The 23,564-nt window shown below is 52.5% G+C and overlaps 1 protein-coding gene across 1 annotated transcript; it reads left to right on the forward strand.

The window, feature by feature from the left end:
* Window positions 1-82: 82 nt before the first annotated feature.
* PPP2R1A (protein phosphatase 2 scaffold subunit Aalpha) lies at window positions 83-23,204 on the forward strand. Its single transcript, XM_086353918.1, has 15 exons — window positions 83-217; window positions 9,595-9,685; window positions 10,456-10,556; window positions 13,395-13,627; window positions 14,585-14,732; window positions 14,851-15,006; window positions 16,674-16,788; window positions 16,914-16,984; window positions 17,424-17,558; window positions 19,065-19,238; window positions 19,506-19,566; window positions 20,239-20,393; window positions 21,737-21,879; window positions 22,549-22,640; window positions 22,770-23,204. The coding sequence occupies exons 1-15, from the start codon at window positions 140-142 to the stop codon at window positions 22,784-22,786; spliced, it is 1,770 nt and encodes a 589-aa protein (XP_086210044.1). The 5' UTR covers window positions 83-139; the 3' UTR covers window positions 22,787-23,204.
* The last annotated feature ends 360 nt before the right edge of the window (window positions 23,205-23,564 follow it).

Raw genomic sequence — 23,564 nt, forward strand, 5'->3', positions numbered from 1 at the left:
CCAATGAATGTGGGGTAGCCCCTGTAAAGTGGCTCGGGCGTCCCCACGCCTTTCTTTCCTCCTCCCAGCCCAACCCCTCCCCATCCCGGTTTTAGCACGGCGCTGGCCGCAGTCTTGACAGGAACGGGACGGGCCCAAGATGGCGGCGGCCGATGGCGACGACTCGCTCTACCCCATCGCGGTGCTCATAGACGAGCTCCGCAACGAGGATGTTCAGGTCCGGAAGCAACGGGGACTTGAGGAAGAAGGGAAAGGGGACCTGGGGGCACGGGCGTCCCTCGCGGACAAGGTTCAGTGTTCGCTGGGAGTGGCGGAAGGGGCGGCGGCCAATCAGCATTCCGTTTTCATATGTTAGGGTCCCCGGACTCGATGAGACGGTGCCCGGGATTGGTTGTCGGTCCAGCGGAGGGCGGGAGCGAAAGCGAGCTTGGAGGGTCCTGGGCCTGCGAAGTGCGCGCGGGGCCCCGGGCCTACGAGGCCGCGGCTCTGGAGAGAGTCGACCGATTGGGTGGGGGAGAGGCGAAGGAAGGGCTCGGTGATTGGCGGCAGCAGCCCTTGAATGGCGCCTCGGGGATGCGGTGGGCGCGTGACTTGCTCCGAGTGGGGGAGGGGCCGCCTGATTGGTGGGGGTCCGGGTAGTTTTCACCCTTCACGGTTTCAGCGGCTAAGGCTCTGCGCTGTGGGGTAAACTTCCCAAATGGAGACTGAGACGTGAAGACTGACTATACAATTCCTGCCCTCCACTCTCTCCAGTTTTGGTGTAGACCCCCGAAGGGGAGAGGGGCGAAAAGCTCACTCCCAAAGTGGGAACTGGCCAAATTCAGGTACGAATTACGAGGTGGAAACTCGCCCCCCTTCCAGGATCCTCCCGTTGAGTGGAGGGTGGGCAGTGTACTAAACAGACTAACATTTCTAATGTGTGGGAGCGGGAGGTTCAGGTATCTGAGCCCAGTAGGCGAAGTATTGAGAAGAGGTAGGGTTCTAGGGTTTGCCTATCCCAGCCCTGCCTCTCACCCGAGTGACCTTGGGCCGATTACTTCACCAATCTGGGCCTTTGTTTTCCATAAACTGTGGTCTAATAATAGTCCTGGTCTCAATGGGAGTTTGTAAAGGGGCTGAACGAGTTAATAATACGAGTCATATAGAACGGCGCCCGGTCTGTTGTAAGGGCCCAATAAATGTTAGCTGTAATTGTGGGGAGTGGTGATTGAAGAGTTTCGATCCTCTCTTTGGGCCTCAGTTTCCCCATTGATAAAATTGTGCGGGTTACACTGGCCCAGCCTCTGTGGTTTGGGCTCTTATGACCGTAGTTCGGGAGTCAGAACAGCAAGGCCAGCTGCCCAGTGAATGTCGAAGTGGTGGCAGATGAGGATTAATCCAGAGCTAGATCAAGTGAGGCCTGTAGACCAGCAAGGCAAAGACTTTGGTGAGGTGGAGGAGCCAGTGCCAGGCTTTGCATAGAGGAATGACATGCTCTGAGTTTTTGCTGTCGAATGGGGCCCAGGCAGGAGCAGAGAGACCTTTCTGGATGCCACTGCAGAGCAGCACCAGCATTGGCAGGATTGGGGGTATCTTGAAAAGGAGAGTTGTTGGGGTTTGCTGGTGGTTTGGATGCGGTGTGGTGAGTGATGGAGGAGTCAAGGTGACTGAGGTTTGAATGCCAGCACTACCGGTGCGCTCCCTGTGTGCCCTGGACCAGTCAGTGCCTTGCGTGTTCTGGGTCCAGATTCCTCATCTGTAAGGAATAATGATGAGTGAGGAAGCAGCATCTGCCTGGTTGGGAGGTTGCAGTGGAATTGACCCCTTAAGAAGGCATTCAGTGATGACCTCATTCAGTTGTCATAGCAGTTTATGGTTTTATATTTGAAAAGTGAGGTTCAAAGAAATTGCTTCCTTAGCCAGTGAGAAGCAGTGACTGGGTTGCATTGTTTCGGGTTGTTTGGGGCCCCACGTTTCTTAAAATGTGGTCCACGGGTGGAGAGACCAGGTTTCTGTGTTACTTATACTGTCTGCTTCAGTTTTCTCATCTATGAAGTGGGAATAGGGAATTCCCTGGCGGTCCAGTGTCTGGAACTCGGCACTTTCACTGTATTGGGCTCAGAGTTCAGTCTGTGGTTGGGGAACTAGGGTCCCGCAAGCTGTGCAGTGGAGCCCCCCCCTCCTCCGCCCCAAAAGTAATACTTAGCATTTCATAGGGATGTTTCAAGGATTAAATAGGTTAGTACAAGGAAAATGCTTAGAACAGTGCGTGACATGTTTTAGGTTTTCATTAAATTTAGTCTGCCGCTTGTGGTAAGGTGAGGGCTTCATCTCTCAAAGGTGAGATGCTTCAGGAATTTAAAAACTATTCTCTTAATGGTTACTATAGAGCAGTGGGTCTTAACAGGTTGTCACGACTGGTGGGAGGAGTGCCGCAAGCAGTAGCTAGGTATGCTACCCAACATCCTGCACTGCCCAGGCCCTCCCTTCACAAGGGATGGTCCAGCCCCAGAGGTCAGTGGTGCCGAGGCTAAGAAACCCTGCTGTATGCTAGCCTGCTAAGTGCTTTGTGTGTGTTTGTTGAGTCCTCACAAAAGAAATCTGAGATAGGTGCTGGGTTTTTTTTCCAGTAAATGATTTTTGATTGTCAAATCTGAATCCACAGAGAAAATAGTACCAAATCCAGATTCAGCAGTTTTTTAAAAAAATTTTATCATATTTTTTCACCTGTTTCTCATCCTCTCCCACACACACTTTTTTTTTTTTTTTTTTTGCTGAAGTATTTTAAAAATAAATCCCATGCCCCAGATACTGTCTCCTACACACTTCATTATGCACCTCTAAAACCATGGACTTTTTTTAATTTGGCTGTGTGGCACAGCATGTGGGATCTTTGTTCCCCAACAAGGGATCAGACTAGTGCCCCCTGCATTGGAAGCATGGAGTCTTAACCCCTGGACAACCAGAGAAGTCCTAAAACAATGGGCATTTTAATAACCACAGTGACATTATCATACATCAGTTCAGTTCAGTCACTCAGTCGTGTCTGACTCTGCGACCCCATGGATTGCAGCACCCCAGGCCTCCCTGTCCATCACCAACTCCTGGAGTTTAGTCAAGCTCGACTTTGAGTCAGTGATGACATTCAACCATCTCATCTTCTGTCATCCCCTTCTGCCTTCAGTCTTTCCCAGCATCAGGGGCTTTTCAAATGAGTCAGTTCTTCACATCAGGTGGCCAAAGTATTGGAGTTTCAGCTTCAGCATCAGTCCTTCCAATGAATACTCAGGATTGATCTCCTTTAGGATTGACTGGTTTGATCTCCTTGCAGTCCAAAGGACTCTCAAGAGTCTTCTTCCAACACCACAGTTGAAAAGCATCATACATGACAAAGTTTTTACAGTGATCTTTGATGTCATCTAACAATAAATTCATACACATAAATCAGATTTTCCTGATTGTTCCAGAAGTGTCCTTTTACAATTGGCTCCTTTAAATCAGATTCTGAATCTTCATTCTGAATGTTTGGTCATTGTCACACAACCCAATAAATACTGAAATAGGACTTTGCCAACAGCATTGGGTTTCAGGGCAGCACTTTGCACCACCAAGCTGGGCCCTGTGGAGACAGAGTAGGCCCGGAGGTGACACAGAGATGGCAGTGCCATGGGTGGAGGCAGACCAGGGTTTCAAGTCCTGGTCTGGCAACTTGATGAGTTACTCAACCCTTCTGGGCCTTGATTTTCTTGTTAAGTGAGAAAAAGGGTGGGAGACACACCCGGCAGGGTGTGCTGTGAGGATTAAATGAGATAAACTGTGTAAAGACAGCAGGTTCTTGCATGGTCTAAGACATTTTGGGTGCCCACACCTTAGAAATATGACGTCCCAGACTCTGGTTTCTTTTCTGGAGCACATAGAGAACATGGGTGTTTGAAGCAGAACTCAGGAATCAGGTTGCTCTGAGAGTTTAGTTGGTGTAGGGTGGTGGTGAAGGATGTGGGTTCAAGATCCAGGCTCTGCCGTGCCGTCTCTGGATGACCTGCATTTTTAAAGACTTGAAAAATATTTATGCTTGCTGTTTTTGACCCAGCCCTGTACTCGGTTCGGGAATCACCAGCTGGTAACAGTCATGCCCCTTCCTCATCCCAGAGACAAATCACCTTCCAAATGGGGGAGCAGGCACCACCATAATTATAAGGCCAGGTAAACTGCTAGGAAAGGACTCGTTTGTGCTGCGGTTTCCAAGGAGGTGGGGAGATTACTTTTTTCCTTTCTATTTCAGGTGAACTATTTGTTCCCTGCTCAAGAAATAAAAATACATGAGAAATAATGATAAGAATAATGGTTAACACTTGCGTGCTTGCTTCATGCCAGGCTCTGTGTCTTCTTTATTTGATTATCCCAGCAATCCTGTGAGACAGGCATTGTTGTGATAACCATCTTACAGTGAGGAAACTGAAGCTCTGAGGTAGCAGGGATTTACCTGGGGACCTTAGCCAATTGGTGAAGCCAGAGTGCTTACTTGTTCATTCTTTACTTTAAAAAAAAAAAATCAGATGCTCCAGAAATAGAGATTGTGGTCCTCATTTCACTCTGGTGATGCAGAACTTTTCACACCCATCTGCCTGCACACACCCACACACATTATGTTCATTTAAAAACATGATTCTTCATGGAATGAGGTGGAAGGATGTTAGGATTTTATAGATGTTGAAGAGGCACTTGCGTTACTCCCTGGGCGTTTCCAGGGCTGAGGCTTGTTAAAGCAGCCACCTTGCAGCCTGCCACCCCGCTCATTCCCAGCCACCGGCTCTACCAGACTGTAACAGTTTGGAGCATATTCCCCCAGGTTCTTTCCTTCTCTGCCTGTAGAAATAGATGTGTAGCCTAGATTTAAAAAAATTAATCCAGCATTTATTGGACTCTTCTTGTTTGCCAGGCTGTGCCCTGGGATTTGGAGGCACAGAGTGCAGAAGACAGAATCCCTGCCCTTGTGAAGCCCACATTCTGGGGGGGAAGGAGAAACAGTGAACAGAGAAGTACAGTTGACCCTTGAACAGCACAGGTTTGAACTGTGTGGGTCCACTTACGTGCAGATTATTTCAGTAGTGAATACCGTGGTACTACGTGGTCTGCTGCTGGTTGAACCCACAGATGTGAAACTGAGATGCGGAGGGCCCACTGTAAGTTAGACTCAGGTTTTCAGGTGAGCGGATTGCGGGCGCCCCAACCCTGTGTTGCTCAAGGATCCGCTGCCTGTGTTGGAAATGATGAGAGTTAAGATGTGTAGTGATGCGGCCGTGCCGGTGTACCCGGGGCAGGCATTGGTGAGGAGCCCTGGTGTGTCTTGTGGGAAGCTGAGGAAACAGCATGTCAGCAAGTAAGAAGATCTGACCGTAATGTTTGTGTTTTAGTAGCTGTTGAGGGAGCTACTGTGACAGGAACCCAGGGAGCAAAGAGAGGGAATGGGAAGTGAGGACGAACCTGTACACAGGAGCCAGTCCTGTTGGGCCTCGTAGTCCACAGGAGAGCCTTTGGGTGTCACTCAGCGTGAAGCGAAGACATTCTACATGTGGGACCGTACTCCATGTGGTCATATCGGGGAAGCTCTGTGGATTGAATGTGACATGGATTTTAAAAAGTGGTAGCGTTTCTGTGTGGATGTAGTGGTGAGAAGGGAGTTTTTATTTATTATGTCTCGTGTAGTAGGCTGAGGGCTGCTGGGGACACAAGCAGCCCTGGCTCATGGTAATACGTGTGGTCGTGGAACCATGGGTGTGAGCAGAGAGGTTCTGCTCATCCTCCTACCGCTTATCAAAGAGGAAAATCTTTCCTGGATGTTCCTTGGCCGGCTTGTCCTTATGTCTTTCTGTCCAAAAAGAACTCAGTCACTGACTGGGGTAGTTAGGATTAAGGTTGGCTGTAGTAGTGTCACTCGGTCGTGTCTGACTCTTTGCGACCCCATGGACCGTAGCCCGCCAGGCTTCTCTGTCCATAGGATTCTCCAGGCAAGCATAGTGGAGTGGGTAGCCATTCCCTTCTCTAGGGAATCTTCCTGACCCAGGGATTGAACCTGGGTCTCCCACATCATAGGCAGATTCTTTACCATTTGAGCCACCAGGGAAGCCAAGGTTGGCTGTAAATAATAGGAAGACTCTGAATAAATGATACTTAAATGACTCACATCAATAAGTCTGGCGGTAGTTCAAGCAGGTGTGACACTGTAGGTGTTGTGGAGTCCCAGGCTCTTACACGTTGTTCTGTTGTCTTCCATCCCGCCCTCCCCAGTCCCAGGTTACCTCAAGACCCCAAGATGGTTGCTGAAGCCCCAGCTATCATAAGCCCATTCCAGACAGGGAAGGAAGGATGAAGAATGTGACCCCCATCTCCCCATAAGAGCACTTCTAGAAGTCACACACACCGTTCCCACTTGGATTTCACTGGCCAGACATTAGTCTCATGGTCACATCCAAATGCAAAAGTGATTTAAAAATATCTTTGCAGGGACTCACATGCATAGATGGAAACCAGAGGTCCTAGGCGGCAGTATAGCCCAGTGCAGGAGCTCTTAACCTGGGGTCCGTCTGGCATTCAGGGCATGTCCATGACTTTGGGTGAGGAAGATAACATCAGGGAGCGCCTGTGTGCTTCCCACTCAGATTTCACTGGCAGTTCATGTTCACTGTATTTAGTTGTTTATATGTTTCTGTAGGTCTGTCTCTATATACATTTAATCTTTGGCTAAAAAGAAGATGCAGGGCCTGTGATGTTTAATCTGGAGACCCTCTTGCTGCCAGGCCGGTGAGTGGACCACTTCAAGCCCAGGTGGTCCAAAGACCCAGTGACACTGTGTGAAAAGTGGGGTGTTTTTCTGAGGAGAGGCCACCATGGCATTTCTTCAGGCTGTCGTCATTGTGTTTGCCAGAGAGAGTCTTAGCGCCTTCAACCGGAGGGGGTGCAGGGTCCCAGGCACGTTCCGCCCTCTTCAGAGCCGCACGGCCCGGGGAAGAGCAGGCCGAGGGAGCCCTTGCTGCTCCCTCTTCACCATACTCCCTTCTTTCCGCTCCTCCTCGGGGAGGAGTCCGCTTGTGCTTGGGCTGGCGAGGCTGACGGGCCTACCCAGCACTGGGGTGTCGCCTTGCCCTCTCCGCACAGGAGCTCACGGCTGCAGCCCTGCTGTCAGGCTGAAGACACAGAAGGCCAGGCCACCCGAGCAGCTGGGGTTGGGTCCTGGCCCACTCAGAGCTCATTCAGACAGCTGTCTGCGCCCCCGAGCCTACCTCCATGCTGGTGGAAAGGTGGCATTGGTTGTGTTCCCTGGGATGAGGGCATCAGATGAGGTCCTGACACTAACATTCTGAGCCTGAGGCCTGCCTTGTGTTAGCAGAGGGTGCGATTTCAGGGGTGGCCACGACAAAGCGCCGCAACTTAGGTGGCTGCAAACAACAGAAAGGGTTCTCTCTCAGCGCTCTGGAGGCCAGAGGTCCGAGGTCAGGTGTTAGCTGCATTGGTTCTTTGGGGAGGTTCAAGAAGTCCGAGATCATGGTGTTAGCTGTATTGGTGCTTTCAGGAGGTTCAAGTTTGAGATCACGGTGTTAGCTGTATCGGTTCTTTCAGGAGGCTCAAGAAGTCCGAGATCACGGTGTTAGCTGTATTGGTTCTTTCGAGAGGTTCAAGAAGTCCGAGATCACGGTGTTAGTTGTATTGGTTCTTTTGGGAGGTTCAAGAAGTCCGAGATCACGGTGTTAGCTGTATTGGTTCTCTCGGGAGGTTGAAGAAGTCCGAGATCACGGTGTTAGTTGTATTGGTTCTTTTGGGAGGTTCAAGAAGTCCGAGATCACGGTGTTAGCTGTATTGGTTCTTTCGGGAGGTTGAAGAAGTCTGAGATCACGGTGTTAGCTGTATTGGTTCTTTCAGGAGGTTGAAGAAGTCTGAGATCATTGTGTTAACTGTATTGGTTCTTTCAGGAGGCTCCGTGCCTCTCCCCAGCTTCAAGGGGCTGCCAGCCATTCTTGACAAATTCCTTGGCTTGTGGACACAGCCCCAGCTCCCTCTGTTGTCTTCACACGGCCTTCCCTCTGTGTCTCTTCGTCTTCTCTCCTGTCTCTTGTAAGTCACTGCTGTTGGATTTCGGGCTCCTGTCTTTCCTTTCCTCTCACACCCCTCCCACACTTAGCACTTCTGACACCAGATGGCTTTCCCCCTTCCTGATCAAGCAGTTCTTGGCAACACCTGCTGGATGTCCTACAATTGGCATTAAAGCAGGCCCCCTCCATGGATTTGATTATTTGCTGGAACAGCTCACAGGACGTGAGGAAACACTTGCATTTACCAGTTTGTTATATAATAAAGGATGCAATAAAGAGTCTAGATGAACAGCCATGTGAAGAGATGCAGAGGGCGAGGTCAAGGGAACTTTTGTCCCCTGAAGTTGGGGTGCATCACCCTCACGGTATGTAGGGGTGCACCCCAAGCCCCATACTCTGAGGTTTCTTACAGAGGCTTTATCACATGGACGTGACTGATCATCCGGTCAGTGCCCCTCTTGGGGGAATGGGGCTTGGGGCTGGAAGTTCCCAGCTTCTGAGCATGGCTTGCTCTCTCTGGTGACCAGCCCTATCCAGGAGCCCAGCCAGAGTCACCTCATTAGAACAAGAGACATTCCCATCACCCAGGAAATTCCAAGGAATTTGGGGGCTCAGTATCAGGAACCAGAATTGAAAATCAAACATCAGAACAAGAGATGCTCCTTGTGTTCCTGTCTCTTAGAAAGCTTCAGGGGTTTAGGAGCCAGGAATTAGGGGTAGACACATACTTTTCTAATGTTTCATGGCACCACCACCACCCCCTGCCCCAAATTCAGGACGATCTCAAGGTGCTTACTTAGTTACATTTGCGTATTTCACATTTACCACTACTGAGGATTAGGACTGGGACGTATCTTTTTGCAATCACTGTTCAACCCAGCGTACTAGTGGAATTACTACTGCTACTGCTAGTCATGTTTTTACAGCAGTGTCATTATAAAATTGTTTGTTCTGTTACCACCACTGTAAACCACCATCTAACCCATCACTGGGTTACAATCCCCGCTCCATGCCACAGAGCTCTGTGACCCTTAGAAGGGACTTTGACTCCCTGAGCCTGTTTGCTGTCCTGGGGTAGGGCCTGTAACCCTCTGCCCTCAGCTTGTCGTGAGAGCTAAATGAGACGTGCAAGTGAGTACTCTGCCTGGGACTGGGCCCAGCACAGTAGGCTGGGAACGTAGCTGCTGCTGCTGTTAAGAGCACAAGGTGGAGTGTGTTAGTGGTATTGAGCCAAAGAGTGGGCACAAGTAGGAGGGTGGGGAACTTGGGCATGCAGGCACAGTGTCAGACAGAGTGATCCTGGAAAGTGCTAAAGGGGGTGTTGGCTCAGTGAGACCCATCAGGTACTGTTGCTGAGGCTGCCGCTGTAATTTAACAGCTCAAGGTCACACAGTCACTTGGGAGGCTTGCGTTACTGAGCACCCACATGTGCTTAGCGAGGCTTCCAGCGGCCGACTGGGTCCAAAACTATCACCTTAAGTGTGGGCTTGCTAACGTTCTCCCTTCCTTTTCTTCTTCCCCTCATTAGCTTCGCCTCAACAGCATCAAGAAGCTCTCCACCATTGCCTTGGCCCTCGGGGTCGAAAGGACCCGCAGTGAGCTTCTGCCCTTCCTTACAGGTACAGTGGAGTCCTGGGGCCCACCTGGGGAGTGGGGAGTGGAGTGGGGGCTTCTGGGGGTGGTTCCTGCCAGATAGGAGAGAAACCTCTCCGTGAGTTTAACAGATTGTTCGTAAGTGCGGTGTGCTGGGCGCTGGGGGCTGGTGCAGGGACTAATGGAAGGGGCTCTGAAGGCAGATGGAGGCTGGTTTGAATTACAGCTCCAGTTAGAAGCTGGTGACTTTAGGCAAATTACTTAACTTCTCTGTTCCATAGAGTTTTTATGTATGAAACAGGCATGGTCATCATGCGCTATAGCGTTGATGTGAGCATTAAACAATAATAATAGTAATAATAGCTAATACTTACTGTAAAACTGACAATATGCCAGATAGTGTTCTAAACCCTTTCTTGTGAGAATTAAGTTTGTTCACATAGAGCTCGTGCTCTATGCCACCATCGTTGTCAAGATTATCTCACAGTAACTTAAGGCAGGTAAGACTACCGCCCTCATTTTATAGATGAGGAAACTGAAGTATGGAGAGATGAAGTGACTTAATTGGTCGTGTAGTTAGGAAGTGACTCAGGATATCTATCAAGTCACGCTGGCTCTGAACTTGACGGTATTGGTGGTCTCTCTTCCCTAGCATCGCACACCTAATCACTCATTCCCGCCGCCCGCCCAGGTAGAGGGTGGCTGCCAGGTTGAGGAAGCGGACTGGAGCACGCTTGTTCCCCAGGGTGAGTCAGCTGTGGGGCGGGACTGTAACCCAGTCTGTCTTGTCCCGCAGACACCATCTACGATGAGGACGAGGTCCTCCTGGCCCTGGCGGAGCAGCTGGGCACCTTCACCACTCTGGTCGGAGGCCCCGAGTACGTGCACTGCCTGCTGGTGAGTCTGGAAGCCGGGAGGGCCCCTGCCGGCCCCTGGGGCGTCAGAACCAGGATCCTCGCAGGGAGGGGAGAGTGCAGGCCAGGCTGGGGTCATCTTCTCTGAACCTTGATGATTCACTTTAACCCAGCAGGTCAGCAGGCTTTTACTATATTTGAACGAAAACGCACCTGTCTTCCTCACTGTTGACTGGGCGTGTCTGAGCAGCACCAGGCCTCACCTGGCCCTCTGCGTGTGAGGTTTTCAGTTGGGAGTCAGGCTCCACTTACTTGCTGGGTGACTTGTAAGTCACCTGACTTCTCTGTGCTGTCCTTTCCTCATCTGTAGAAAGGGAGTCCTTAGAACTTACATTGAGGACCACCTCAAGAAGCCTTAGTGCAGTACTTGGCATGTAGTAAGCACTCAGAGATGTCAGCTCCGTTGTCATCCTGTCCACGCTTTGAGGTAGAGACAGTCACACCGTCTATGGCCGTACCACCCTGGACTCGCCCGATCTCATCTGATCTTGGAAGCTAAGCAGGGGTTGGTCCTGGTTAGTACTTGGATGGGAAGACAGTCACACTGCTAGTGAGTGGCAGAGCTGGGATTCCAGGCTTGTCCCCGTGACTTTTCCTGAGTTCCTGTCCATGTGACCCTGTGTTGGGTGATGGCGAAGGTCAGAGATGGTCAGATACTGAGAGTAACTGCTGTTTGGGAGAAGGGAAGGGAGGAGGCGCTCCAGTCCTGTGGCCTGGGTTGAAAGAACCTTGGAGGTTGCTCAGTTTTCACTGTTCCTCAGAACCGCCATTTCCACCTGTGATTCTGTCTTTCGTGATCCCTAAAGATATGTCTTCATATTTTGGTATCTGCACTTGATGGTGTTTTGTAGTTAGTCTGCAGGCTTTCTTTTAGTGGTATACGTATCATTGCCACATTTTTAATGAGATTGTAAAAAATTTGTTCTTGATTTTTTTATTTTTTATCACGGTGAGTTAGTAATAGTTACCATTATTAATCGCACCTTTATTAGTAATAATGGTGGTAAATAGTTACCATTACTAAGAAGTAGTTACCGTTTTCACCACTCTTTTTCCATGACATTAAGTACATGCACACTGTGGTGCAGCCATTGCTACTGTTCATCTCCAGAACTTTCTCATCTTCCCCAAAGAAACTGTGCTCATCAAGCAGTATCTCCCCAAGCTCCTCATCCCAGCCCCCAGCAACCACCATTCCACTTTCTGTCTCTGAGTCTGCCTGCAGACATACCTCAGAAATTGTGGGTTTAGTTCCAAACTACCATAATAAAGAAAGTGAATGTCACAATAAAATGAGTCACATGAATTTTTTTGTTCCCTAGTACATATAAAAGTTATGATTACACTTTACTGTTGTCTATTAAATGTGCAGGAACATTCTGTCAAAAAAAAAGATACCTATCTTAGTTAAAAAATACTTTCTCACCAAAAAACACTAACCATCATCTAAGCCTTCAGCAAGTTGTAGTCTTTTTGTAGTAGTAACATCAAAGGTCACTGATCGCAGATCATCATAATAAATACATTAATAATGAAAATGTTTGAAATATTTTGAGAATTGTTGAAATGTGACACAGACTCAAAGTGAGCAAATGCTATTGGAAAAGTTGATGTTGATAGACTTGGTGGGTGCAAGGTTGCCACACACCTTCAGTTTGTAAAACGTGGCACCTCATGTAAGGAAGCATACATTATGCAGTCTTCTGCGAAAGGCTTATTGCATTTAGTATAACGTCTTCAAGGAGTTCATCCACGTTGAAGCTTGTGTCAAATGAGATTTCTTTTTCACATGTAAGGGCCTGGCCCTTTTGGCTGCTTTTGGGAACCCCGAGATTTGCTTTCCCCGGCCATGTCCCCCCGTGACAGTTGGTGGAGCTGGAAGCTGGAAGCAGCTCTGCTCCCTGGATTGGACACTCTTTAGCCAGTCTCTGCCCCTGCTGTCCCCTCCTGTCACCTTTGCCCGTTGCTGCAGTCAGTCACCTGCCTGGGTCCTGGAAGCATCTCCATTTATGATTTCTTTCTGCTTTCTGTCCCTGTCAGGCCAGGTTGGACTTCAGACCACAAGCCTCCACCCACATGTTTATTTGAACAGATTAGGATAAAAATTGAGTCTCCCTTCTTTAAGTCAGTAATTCCTGCATTCCTGCTCTGTGCTAGGAGGTCTGCTGGGCTCCAGGTGACCCCATGGTCAGCTGGTCACACGTCCCTAAAGGAACACGATCACTCCAGGCCTCGCAGTAACAAGAGTCTCGAGCCCCAGGTTCTCCAGTATCGTGAGATCCTTGTGTGGTTGCCTGTCAGAAACCACAACTCTGCCTTTCAGCCCTTTGGAGGTTCTGGAGCCAGCTGGCCTGGTTTAGATCCTGGCTTGTCACTGTTCCATCTCGGGCAAGTTGCTTAGCCTGGCTGTGCCTCAGTTTCCTGTTAGTTTAGAATGGAGACAGTAACAGGACGTGCTTCACAGGACTCGTGAGTTAGAACCAGCACCGCTGGAGCTGTGGCCCTGCTAAGAACATGCAGTAAATAGACCCTGCTGTCAACATCAGTGATTATTACTGCACTTGGAGATGCCAGGGACAGCTGTGGCCCTCTCAGAAGGTGACATGTACAGCTTGGGGGTTTGTACACCCCACTGAAGCGCCTTCAAGGACCTGTGCGTGAGGTTCTCTGTTGTGGTTCTTCAGGGAGGAGACACTGAGTGTGCGTGGGCCTCTGGTGATCAGGGAAAGCCTGTCAGAGGAGCTGAGTCCCTGCAGGGGGGCAGCCGGGAGCTCGGGGGGGGCTGGGGAGGAGCTGTGTGCTGATCTGTTCTGCCCCACAGCCGCCCCTGGAGTCGCTGGCCACGGTGGAGGAGACGGTGGTGCGGGATAAGGCAGTGGAGTCCCTGCGGGCCATCTCGCACGAGCACTCCCCCTCCGACCTCGAGGCCCACTTTGTGCCCCTGGTGAAGCGGCTGGCGGGCGGCGACTGGTTCACCTCCCGCACCTCAGCCTGCGGCCTCTTCTCTGTCTGCTACCCCCGCGTGTCCAGTGCCGTCAAGGCGGAGCTTCGACAGTGAGTCCCCCGGCCTCTGGGCCCTGGCGAGACCCCTCCTCCCGCTTCTGCTTGGTCCCCTTCTCTCAAGCCTCAGGCTCTGTTAGGCCCATCCAGCACCAGGAAGCCCCTGAGCTCTGCCAGCCCTCAGAGAGCAGGTGTCTGGACATGGCCGGGTGTCAGTCCAGGCACTGCCTCCTGCTCATTTAGGAAATGAAGACAATGATGGTTCTTCCTCCTGTTGGTTATTTAAAAGAATTACTGTGTATAAAACGCTTAGGACAGACTCTGGTACATGGCAGGCACCCAGCCAGTGACGTGTGGTGCAGTCGTTTGCCTGTCTTGGTGTGGCAGATGGGAGGCCGCCGCCTCCACCACCTCCCTCCCTCTTGGCTGAACCCCAGGAAGTTGCTTGCACTTGAAATTTGGCCTGTGGAAGAACCAATATTTTTAATTGGATTAAAATCTCCCATTAACATGTGTTTCCTCTCTTCCCTCTGGACTCCTGTCCTTCCACCATTGTCCTGAACTGCGGGCAGCACGCCCAGCCCCTGAGCCATCACTCCGGCCAGGACAGCGGCATGCAGCTGCTCGCAGGCGCTTAGAGGGCTGTTCTGGGCCCCTTGTGTCTCTTTAATTGGAAGCAGTTGGTGCTGGAAAGGAGACGCTCTGAGCAGCTTCAGTGCAGCGTCTTAGCTGAGCAGAGGCTTATTTATGTGGTCACAATAATAGATAGAATCAGCAGCTGTGGCTTGCTGTAGACCTGTGCGCTGAGAGACGGCTGGGTGTCTCACACACGGCGTCTCGTTTAAACCTCAGTGGCCCAGTGGGGTGGGTTCTGTTATCAGTTCCTTCGTGTAGGGCTGGGGAGACTCAGAGGCTGTCACTTGGGTCAGGATTACTCGGGCAAAGCCAGGAGCTGCAGGGCTGCCTGGGATTTCAGGGTTTCCTCCTCCTGAGCCCCCTCTACCCGCCCAGGTACTTCCGGAACCTGTGCTCAGATGATACCCCCATGGTGCGGCGGGCCGCAGCCTCCAAGCTGGGGGAGTTTGCCAAGGTGCTGGAGCTGGACAACGTCAAGAGCGAGATCATCCCCATGTTCTCCAACCTGGCCTCTGACGAGCAGGTGGGGCCGCCTGCCCGCCCCTCTGCTGCTTCTCCCTGCGGTGGACCCCGAGTCTGGGGAGGAGGCCCAGGGCTGATGGGGCTTCTGCTCCCCCTCCTTGTTCCCACCCTCTCCCCAGGACTCGGTGCGGCTGCTAGCGGTGGAGGCATGCGTGAACATCGCCCAGCTCCTGCCCCAGGAGGACCTGGAGGCCCTGGTGATGCCCACCCTGCGCCAGGCTGCTGAGGACAAGTCCTGGCGCGTCCGTTACATGGTGGCCGACAAGTTCACGGAGGTACGTGCAGGGGCTGTAGACAGCGTCTCATGGACGGGGAGACGGAGGCCTCAGGAAGGAGTGGGGCCACATGGAGCTGGGGTTTAGTGAAGCCCAGTGGGTCATCCGGGCATTGAAGCAGGAAGCTCTCCTGTCATTTGATTAGCTCACCTGTCAACCCTGGTTGGTTGGTAGTGGCAGCTTGAAGTACTTCCTTGAGGTTTCTGAGGCCAACTTAAGGTTCTGTGGGGGAGAACCACAGGAGCAGAGAAGAGTAGCATGTGTGTGTTCCCGACCTACGAACCTTATCTCCTTTGATGGAGACGTCTTTCCTTGGCCGTAGGCGGCCTCCTCCCTGTATGTTACCTGTGGGTTGTGTTCTCATCTCTTCTTATAAGCGCTTTAGAGGTTTTGGCTTAGGGCTCACCTTAATGACCTTATTTTACCCTGTTACCTCTTTAAAGACCCTGTGGCCAAGTATAGTCACATTCTGAGGTACTGGGGTAGGGAGTTAGGGTGTCAGTGTATGAATTTCAGGGGATACAGTCGAGCCCCAAAACACGGCCCAAATGTTAGAATGGTCAGAGTGATGCTGTCAAGCAGGCAGAACAGATGCCATGTCTCTGAAGACAGTGCTCTTTCCATGGAGTCTCAGTGGCTCGTCGCACAGACATGTTTGTCAGGCTCCAGCTCGTGGCTGGGTGTTGGGGGTCCAGTGAATTCGGCGCGTTCCTGGCCTTCAAGGAACAGGCAGCCTGAAGGGGGAAGGTCAGCTGAGACAGAGGGAATGCAGTGAGACAGCATGACAGGCGCAGGGCCGGCTGGTGGGCATGGAAGCGCCGAGACGAGGAGGTGCTGCAGCAGGTTCTGGAGGACGAGAGAGAGCCGGGGCAGGAACTGTGTCCCGTGTGTGCAGAGGGCCTGGGTGGTGAGAAGAGCACAGGCAAGAACGTTGGGCATGGCTCTCGGGGGAGAGGAAGCTGGAGAAGTGGGCAGCAGGCCCCTCTCCTTGCAGTCGGGAACCACCCTGCTCCCCCAGGCCCTCACGAAGCAGCTTCACAGCAGAACCTGTGCATCTTTCCTTGCCTGGTTTCCTGAGGGGCAGGGGGACCCTAACCTGTATTGTTTTATTTTAATTGCAAAAGTAATATCAGTTCTGGTAAACAGTCTTAACACGGAAATAATACAAATGAGAAAGTGACAGTGATCATACATCATTAGTCTTTTGGAATCAGGGACAGAAAACCCAACCCGAGTAACCTGAACAGTAAGGCAGTCTGCTGTTACTTTTAATGCAGACAGCAGTGCTCTGCAGTAGGTACCCTCGGGGTTTGAGGAAGCAGAGGCTCAGAGAGGTGCAGGCACTCATCCAAGGTCACACAGATGATAAGCAAGAGTAAGAACTTGAGCCAGGCAGTTGGACTCCAGGGCCACGCTTGTGAGCACAGCCCTGCCCAGCTCCTCGGCACCATACACAGTTCATCACTGCACAACAGGGAAACTGAGGCTCAGAGAGGCTCTGAGACCTGGCTGAGGTCGCCCGTACGGCACCCGCGTTACATCTCAGCAGTGACACTGAGGGCTGCTTTTGCCTCAGTCTTGGTGCCTGTAACTTGATTTTGTTCTCATTCACTGAAGGTGCTCGGCAAGCCCTCTCACCTCCCCCGCCCTTCCTTCCCTTCCTGTAGCTCCAGAAAGCGGTGGGGCCTGAGATCACCAAGACGGACCTGGTCCCTGCCTTCCAAAACCTGATGAAAGACTGTGAGGCCGAGGTGAGGGCCGCCGCCTCCCACAAGGTCAAAGGTTGGTGCTGGTGACCAGAACACAGCAAGCGGGCGTGTGGGTGGTGGGCTTGGTGTCCGAGGGGCTGCAGGCAGAATGGGCACCTCGGGTCTCATCTCCCGTCACCTCCCTCTCGCTGCCCACAGAATTCTGTGAAAATCTCTCCGCTGACTGTCGGGAGAATGTGATCATGACCCAGATCTTGCCCTGCATCAAGGTAACAGGGAGTTTGGTGGGAGGAGTAGAGCATGCCTGAACCTTCTGGAACGAAGGTGGAGATAGGGCGTGAGGGGCAGCCTGGTGCAGACTGAGTTCCCAGCCTCCTCGGACCAGGCGGTGTTGGGTTTAGAGCAGTCAGGAAGCCTGAGGGCAGGCGTAATCTGAGGCTTGGGGCTGAGCGTGATCGGGGAGTGCTTCCTCCTCAGAGCTCACAGCATCTCCTCATCCACAGAGCTTTGAGTTTGGGGCAGAGGCCCCCTGGGGGGCAGGGGTTGTTGAACTCCAGGCACGCCAAATGTGTAAGGAAGACACTCCAGTTCCCCTCGTGCACTCAGGCTGGATCGAGAGGACAAAAGCAGGCAGTGTCTCAGGGTTCGTAGGACTTGAGTCTCTGCAGCCACTGACCCCATGGCTCCCGTCCTCCTTCTCCCTCCCAGGAGCTGGTGTCTGACGCCAACCAGCACGTCAAGTCGGCGCTGGCCTCCGTCATCATGGGCCTCTCCCCGATCCTGGGCAAAGACAGCACCATCGAGCACCTCCTGCCCCTCTTCCTGGCCCAGCTGAAGGACGAGGTGTGGGCGCCGTGGGGCTCTGCACACTGGCGGTGGTGGGCGGGGCGGCTGCTCCCTGGGGTCGCCGGCACCTGCGGCAAATGCCCGGGTCGCCAGGGAGTTGAGTGTCTGTGGGTCTGGGGGGCTGCCCGGTAGCTCATTCGCTTATTTGGCATTTGTTTCATGTGCCTTTATTCTGTACTAGTCTTTTTCCTGGGCATTAGGGATACTGAGAAAAAAAAGGAACAAGACCCTTTTGATCCTCCAGGACCTTCAGAGACTGGCAGTGGAGAGGGACAGATGGGCGGTCCCTTGACTCCCTGATCATACAGGCACTGTGACAGGTTCATGTCTATCCAAATTCAGGCTAAGGTGCCTACTAGAGACCTCAAAGTGCCATGGATTAAATAAGGTGGAGAATGGTTTCTCTCACAGGAATCCAGGGGTGGGGGGACCCACACTGAGGGCGTTGTCCCTGCTGACCCCAGCGCCCTGTGGGTCTGAGATGGCTGCCCTGATGTGTTCCGTCTCAGCCGGCATGAAGGGAGAGGGCACCGACCAGCAGCAGGCCAGTCCTCTCAGACCCCAGAGAGGGTGCCCATCCTGTCTGCCGATGGCTGACCTTAGGTTACAGGTCTCCAGCCTGTGTGGAGGTCAAGTCGATGCCACATGGCCCAAGGGCCTCACCATAAGTCACATTGTTAGCATGATCTTTTTGACATGGCCCAGGGTCCTTAGATCATCTCCCAGAAGCTGGTGGGGGGCCGGTCCTCTGTTTGGAATGTGCCAAGTTTGAACAGCCTAGCCCTGTCCAGTTAATAACCCTTTACTGCACACTTGATTATTTGGTTCACTGATTGATTTCAGCCCATGCCTCTTCACCCCACAGCTCCCAGAGGGAGATGCAGGAAAAACTGACTGTGGTGTCTGCCCTCCAGGAATATATGATGTTGGACAAGGAATTAAGTATATTTGTGTTCCTTTTCTTAGAGGTTGCTTCAGAGATTTTTGGAAGCAGATGGGAATATAGGTTCCCACTCTGTGCTAAGATAGAGCGTTCCTATAAGCCTGTCATAGATTGAAATGGCATAGAGTGAAGCAGCTGTTTTTTTCTTTGGTAAAAGCACAAATCCTCTTTGGGTTTCTTTTAGTGAAAGCAGGAACCCATGTAAGTCTCTCATAGTGGTGTGAGGTTAACTTTAATGGGGGCTACCTGTGTACATGTGCATGTGTGTTTGTGTGTATGTTAGTCACCCAGTTATGTTCGACTTTGCAACCCCATGGGTAGCCCACCAGTCTCCTTTGTCCATGGAATTCTCCAGGCAGGAATACCACAGTGGGTACCATTCCCTTGTCCAGGGGATCTTCCCAACCCAGGGATCAAACCTGGGTCTCCTGCACTGCAGGCAGATTCTTTACCGTTGGAGCCACCAAGGAGGCCCATACATGCGTGTAGTATAAGTCAGAGCCTTGCCTTGGGCTCTGTTTGCGGTGCACCTTCTCAGAACGCTCCTGTCCTCTCCTCAGTGCCCGGAGGTGCGGCTGAACATCATCTCCAACCTGGACTGCGTGAACGAGGTGATCGGCATCCGGCAACTGTCGCAGTCCCTGCTCCCTGCCATCGTGGAGCTGGCGGAGGATGCCAAGTGGCGGGTGCGGCTGGCCATCATCGAGTATATGCCTCTGCTGGCGGGACAGCTGGTGAGAGCGCAGGCCTTGGCCAGGCCCTCTGCCCGGGGAGGTGGGTGGTGCAGTCAGACCTGGGGGCTGTGCCAGGGCCCTGGGGCCCGTGAGGGCCCAGTGGAAGGTGTGAGGGCTGTCGTGGGAGTCAAGGGGAGGGAAGGGAAGAGAGCCCCTCAGGTGAAGTGGAACAGTGCCTGGCTCTTTGCGGGGGTGGGGGCTGGTTTCCCTGGGCTTTGCCCAGATCTGCACAGTCTCAACCCTGATTTGTTATCTCGTCTCCTGCAGGGGGTGGAGTTCTTTGATGAGAAACTCAACTCCTTGTGCATGGCCTGGCTTGTGGATCATGGTGAGCACCTCCCCAGGATCTCTGGGAGGAGACTGGGGCTCCAGAAGGGTGTAGGGGTGGATTGTTTGGGGCAGGTGGGGGGTGGGCGTCACCCCATTGCTGCCAGGTACATGGACCAGCTCCCTTGCTTTCTGGATTCCCACAGGAGGTCAGGGTGGGAGGTGGATGAATCAGGTCACCCGGGGCTGCCAGGTCCAGTGGAGAGTCCGAGGACCACCTGGCAGACAGCCCGAGTTTGAATCCTACTTCCTGGCTGTCGAACTTTAAACACGTCACTTGCCACCTTTGAGCCCACACTCTATGAAACATAGGGTGCCTCATCCCAGTCTTTGAAAGCCATTGTGAGAATTGCTTATTGTTTTCACTAGGAGTGGCAAAAATAAAAGTTAGCATTTGTCTGTAACAGGCTCCATTCCACATACTAAGTCATTCACTTGGGCAAATTCAGAGCCTCAGTCTGCCCGTCCGTGCCTTGGAGCTGTTGAGAACGTGTTACGTGAAAACAAAACCCTACCTCTAGCGCACAGCCCTCTCTCTCTCTGCGAGTTTATGGGTTCTCATGTGGCCTGGTACCTGGGGCTGCTCTGCAGGCGGGAGTGAGTGTGACTATGAGTCCCCACCTGCGTCAGTCCCTTACCTCCTGAGTCTCCCTCCCTTTTCCTCCTCCCACAGTCTATGCCATCCGCGAGGCGGCCACCAGCAACCTGAAGAAGCTGGTGGAGAAATTCGGGAAGGAGTGGGCCCATGCGACTATCATCCCCAAGGTCTTGGCCATGTCTGGGGACCCCAACTACCTGCACCGCATGACCACACTCTTCTGTATCAATGTGAGCGCCCACCGGCCCCCACCTCTCCCTGGGGGAGGGGAAGTAGACGGGAGAGGAGGAATGGAGAAGGTCCTCGGGGGAAAGCTGGCTTGGGAGTAGGGAAGTGGTGGGATCTGGGGCCATAGGGGTGAGTCCTTGGGGAACTGCAGACCGGAGCTTGGGCTCCCTGGTCAGAGTTACAGGGCCTTTGCAGGAGGGGACCTGCATGGGGGAGACGGGAAATTTGGCCGACAGAACAGTGATGGCTAGGTCTGTCTGAGCACCCCCTCCTTCCCCACAAAATGTGCAATATTTATGATACAATGGTTAAAGCACAGTTTTCTAGAATCAGACCTACTGTTTAATTCTAGCTCTGCCATATATTGACTGTGCACCTTGAGAAAATTACCTTACCGCTTAGTGCCTCAGTTTTCTCACCTGTAGAGGGTTCATACCAACAATCACAGCCCCAGACTCCTGAGGCCGTGAGATTGATCTGGTTATACAGCTTAGAACAGTGGTTCATATGTAATGTATGGTGTGTATGTAATATGTATACGTATAGTGTGTATGTAATATGTAATGTATGGTGTGTGTGATACGTAATGTATGCTGTGTGTGTGATATGTAATATGTAATGCATGCTGTGTGTGTGATACGTAACGTATGGTGTGTATGTAATATGTAATGTATGGTGTGTGTGATACGTAATATATGGTGTGTGTGTGATACGTAATGTATGCTGTGTGTGTGATACGTAATGTATGCTGTGTGTGTGATACGTAATGTATGCTGTGTGTGTGATTGTAATGTACGCTGTGTGTGTGATATGTATGCTGTGTATGTGTGATGTGTAAATGATAGATAAATAACAGTAGAAAGTGCTTGTATGTAGTCACTTAAATAAACCATAAACTTAAATAAACCACTTAAATAAACTTAAATAAAACCACTTAAATAAACCACATAACTACATATTAAAGAATGAGATTTAAAAGTTAGCATAAAATTGTTCCGGTAATCCCTTCCCTTGCATCACTCTGGAGACCACGGCACTAAGGAAGGGATCCCAGGGTCAGGGATCCAGTCCCATCCCCAGAGGATGAGGGAGACTCTGAGAAGAGGAGCTGGGATGGGACAGTGTGGGCTGGGGGTTTTCAGGGCAGGGAGACGGTGGAGTTAGGAGGCTGTTAGGGGACCTGGGAACTTGCAGAGAATCAAGACCCTCAGGCTGGGCGAGTCTGAGCTCAGAGTCCCCCTGATGCTCAGCTAGCTTCACCCCCAAGCCTGACGGCCACTAAGTGTCCCGGTCAGAGGGAGCGAGGACTCTGGGGAGTCACCCTCTGCTGCTCCCTGGCCTGCAGGTGCTGTCCGAGGTCTGCGGGCAGGACATTACCACCAAGCACATGCTGCCCACCGTGCTGCGCATGGCCGGGGACCCTGTCGCCAACGTCCGCTTCAACGTGGCCAAGTCCCTGCAGAAGATCGGGCCCATCCTGGACAACAGGTGAGGCCTGCCCCTCCTCCACACACGATTGCATTTGTATCAACTTCAAAAATGGATCAAGGGGGACGCAGGCGATGGAAGTGAGAATGGTGGTTATTTTGGGGGAAGGGCCTTGTGATGCCTGCACCTCTGTCTGTCCAGGACACAGCTTCACCCCTTAGTTTCTCTCTGAAGGCTACCTTTGTCCCCCAAACAGCTGACTGCCACTGCAGAAGCCTTTCCCTTGGCCCTTACCTCCCTGGGACCCTGTAGGGCTGAGTCCCTCCCTCGGGCGCTCGCTTCTCCTGTTACTTGTCGGCAGTTTGATCTGCCTTCTCCCAGTCTGGGCTCCGTGTGGGTGAGAATCAGGAGGGTTGGGTTTTCCACTGTGTCCACACCTGATGGGCAGCAGGCCTCAGTAGATAATGTTACACAAATCCACGGCGTCATGTGGCCGAGGCTCAGAGGCTTGAGGTTCTGGGTTTTCTGCCCCACCTTTCCACACCACCTCACCTGCCTGTACCTATTCTGGGCCCCCAAGGCCTCTGTCCTGGTTTGTGAGACTTCCAGCCTTCCAAGTACTGGTTGCTCTGGCCCCTGAGAGCTTTCATGCACCCGTGTGTCTGCATCTGTGCAGACACCGAGCAGCCCCGCCCAGCTGACCCCTCGCCTTCCCCCCTCTCTCCCCAGCACGCTGCAGAGTGAGGTCAAGCCCGTCCTCGAGAAGCTGACCCAGGACCAGGACGTGGACGTCAAGTACTTCGCCCAGGAGGCTCTGACTGGTGAGGCGTCAGGAATCTGAGACACCGGCGGGAGGGGGTGGGGGTCTGCAAGGGCAGTGCTTGGCCTGGGAGCAGCCGTGGGCAGCGGGTTGGCTGCCTTCTGATTCCTGCCTCTTCCTGTTCCCCCAGTTCTGTCTCTCGCCTGATGCTGGAAGAAGAGCCACCGCCAGCCTCTGGTGTCCGCCCTCCCCCGCCAGGCTCCTCCCTGGGGGGACAGTGGGGGGCTTTGGCTGTCACTCCCTGTGCATGGTCTGACCCCAGGTCCCTCCCCCGGCACAGTTCCTCCCTCAGCCCGGGACTCTGACTCCTCATGTCCACCCCCCACAGGGCTGGGGGCGCACAAGGTGGGACAGAGCAGAGACCCTGGGAGGAAGGGGCCACTCCCGCCCTCTGGGGGAGAGACGCGAGCATCCCAGGTCGCCGGCTCCTGCTGCTGTATGGGGACCCCTCCCCCATCTCCTCCACCTCCCTCCCTTCCTCTTGGTGGTTTTTTTGTGTCAATTGTGCCGTTTTTATTTTATTGCCTTTCCCCCCTTTTCACAGAGAAATAAAGGCCTAGAAATAGCTGGTCCTCTGGTCTAAGTCACTAGATGGAGAAGGGGGCCCAGCCTTGCGCTTCTTTCTGGTGAGGACTGACTGGACTTGCCACACCCCTGTCTGCGAGTGAGGAGGATGCCCTGGGAAGCCGATGGGAGTGCCCCTGGCCCCAGGGGCCAGTGGAGTCCTGAGGTGCACTTAGGTTTCACAGAGACTGGCTGAGTGTGTGGTGGTTATAGCAGGTGCCTTGGCGCCAGACTGCCTGCGTCCAGATCCTTGTCCTTCCGTTAATAGCTGTGTGGCCCTTGAGTAGGTGCCCAGGCTCAGATTGCAAGACTGTAAAATGGGGGTAACAGAATCTAGATTGAGCGGGACAGGAATGAAGAC

This window comes from Bos grunniens, chromosome 18 (genome assembly GCF_055505025.1).
Source record: "Bos grunniens cultivar Pamir isolate PY7600 chromosome 18, Bosgru_T2T1.0, whole genome shotgun sequence".
NCBI lineage: Eukaryota > Metazoa > Chordata > Mammalia > Artiodactyla > Bovidae > Bos > Bos grunniens.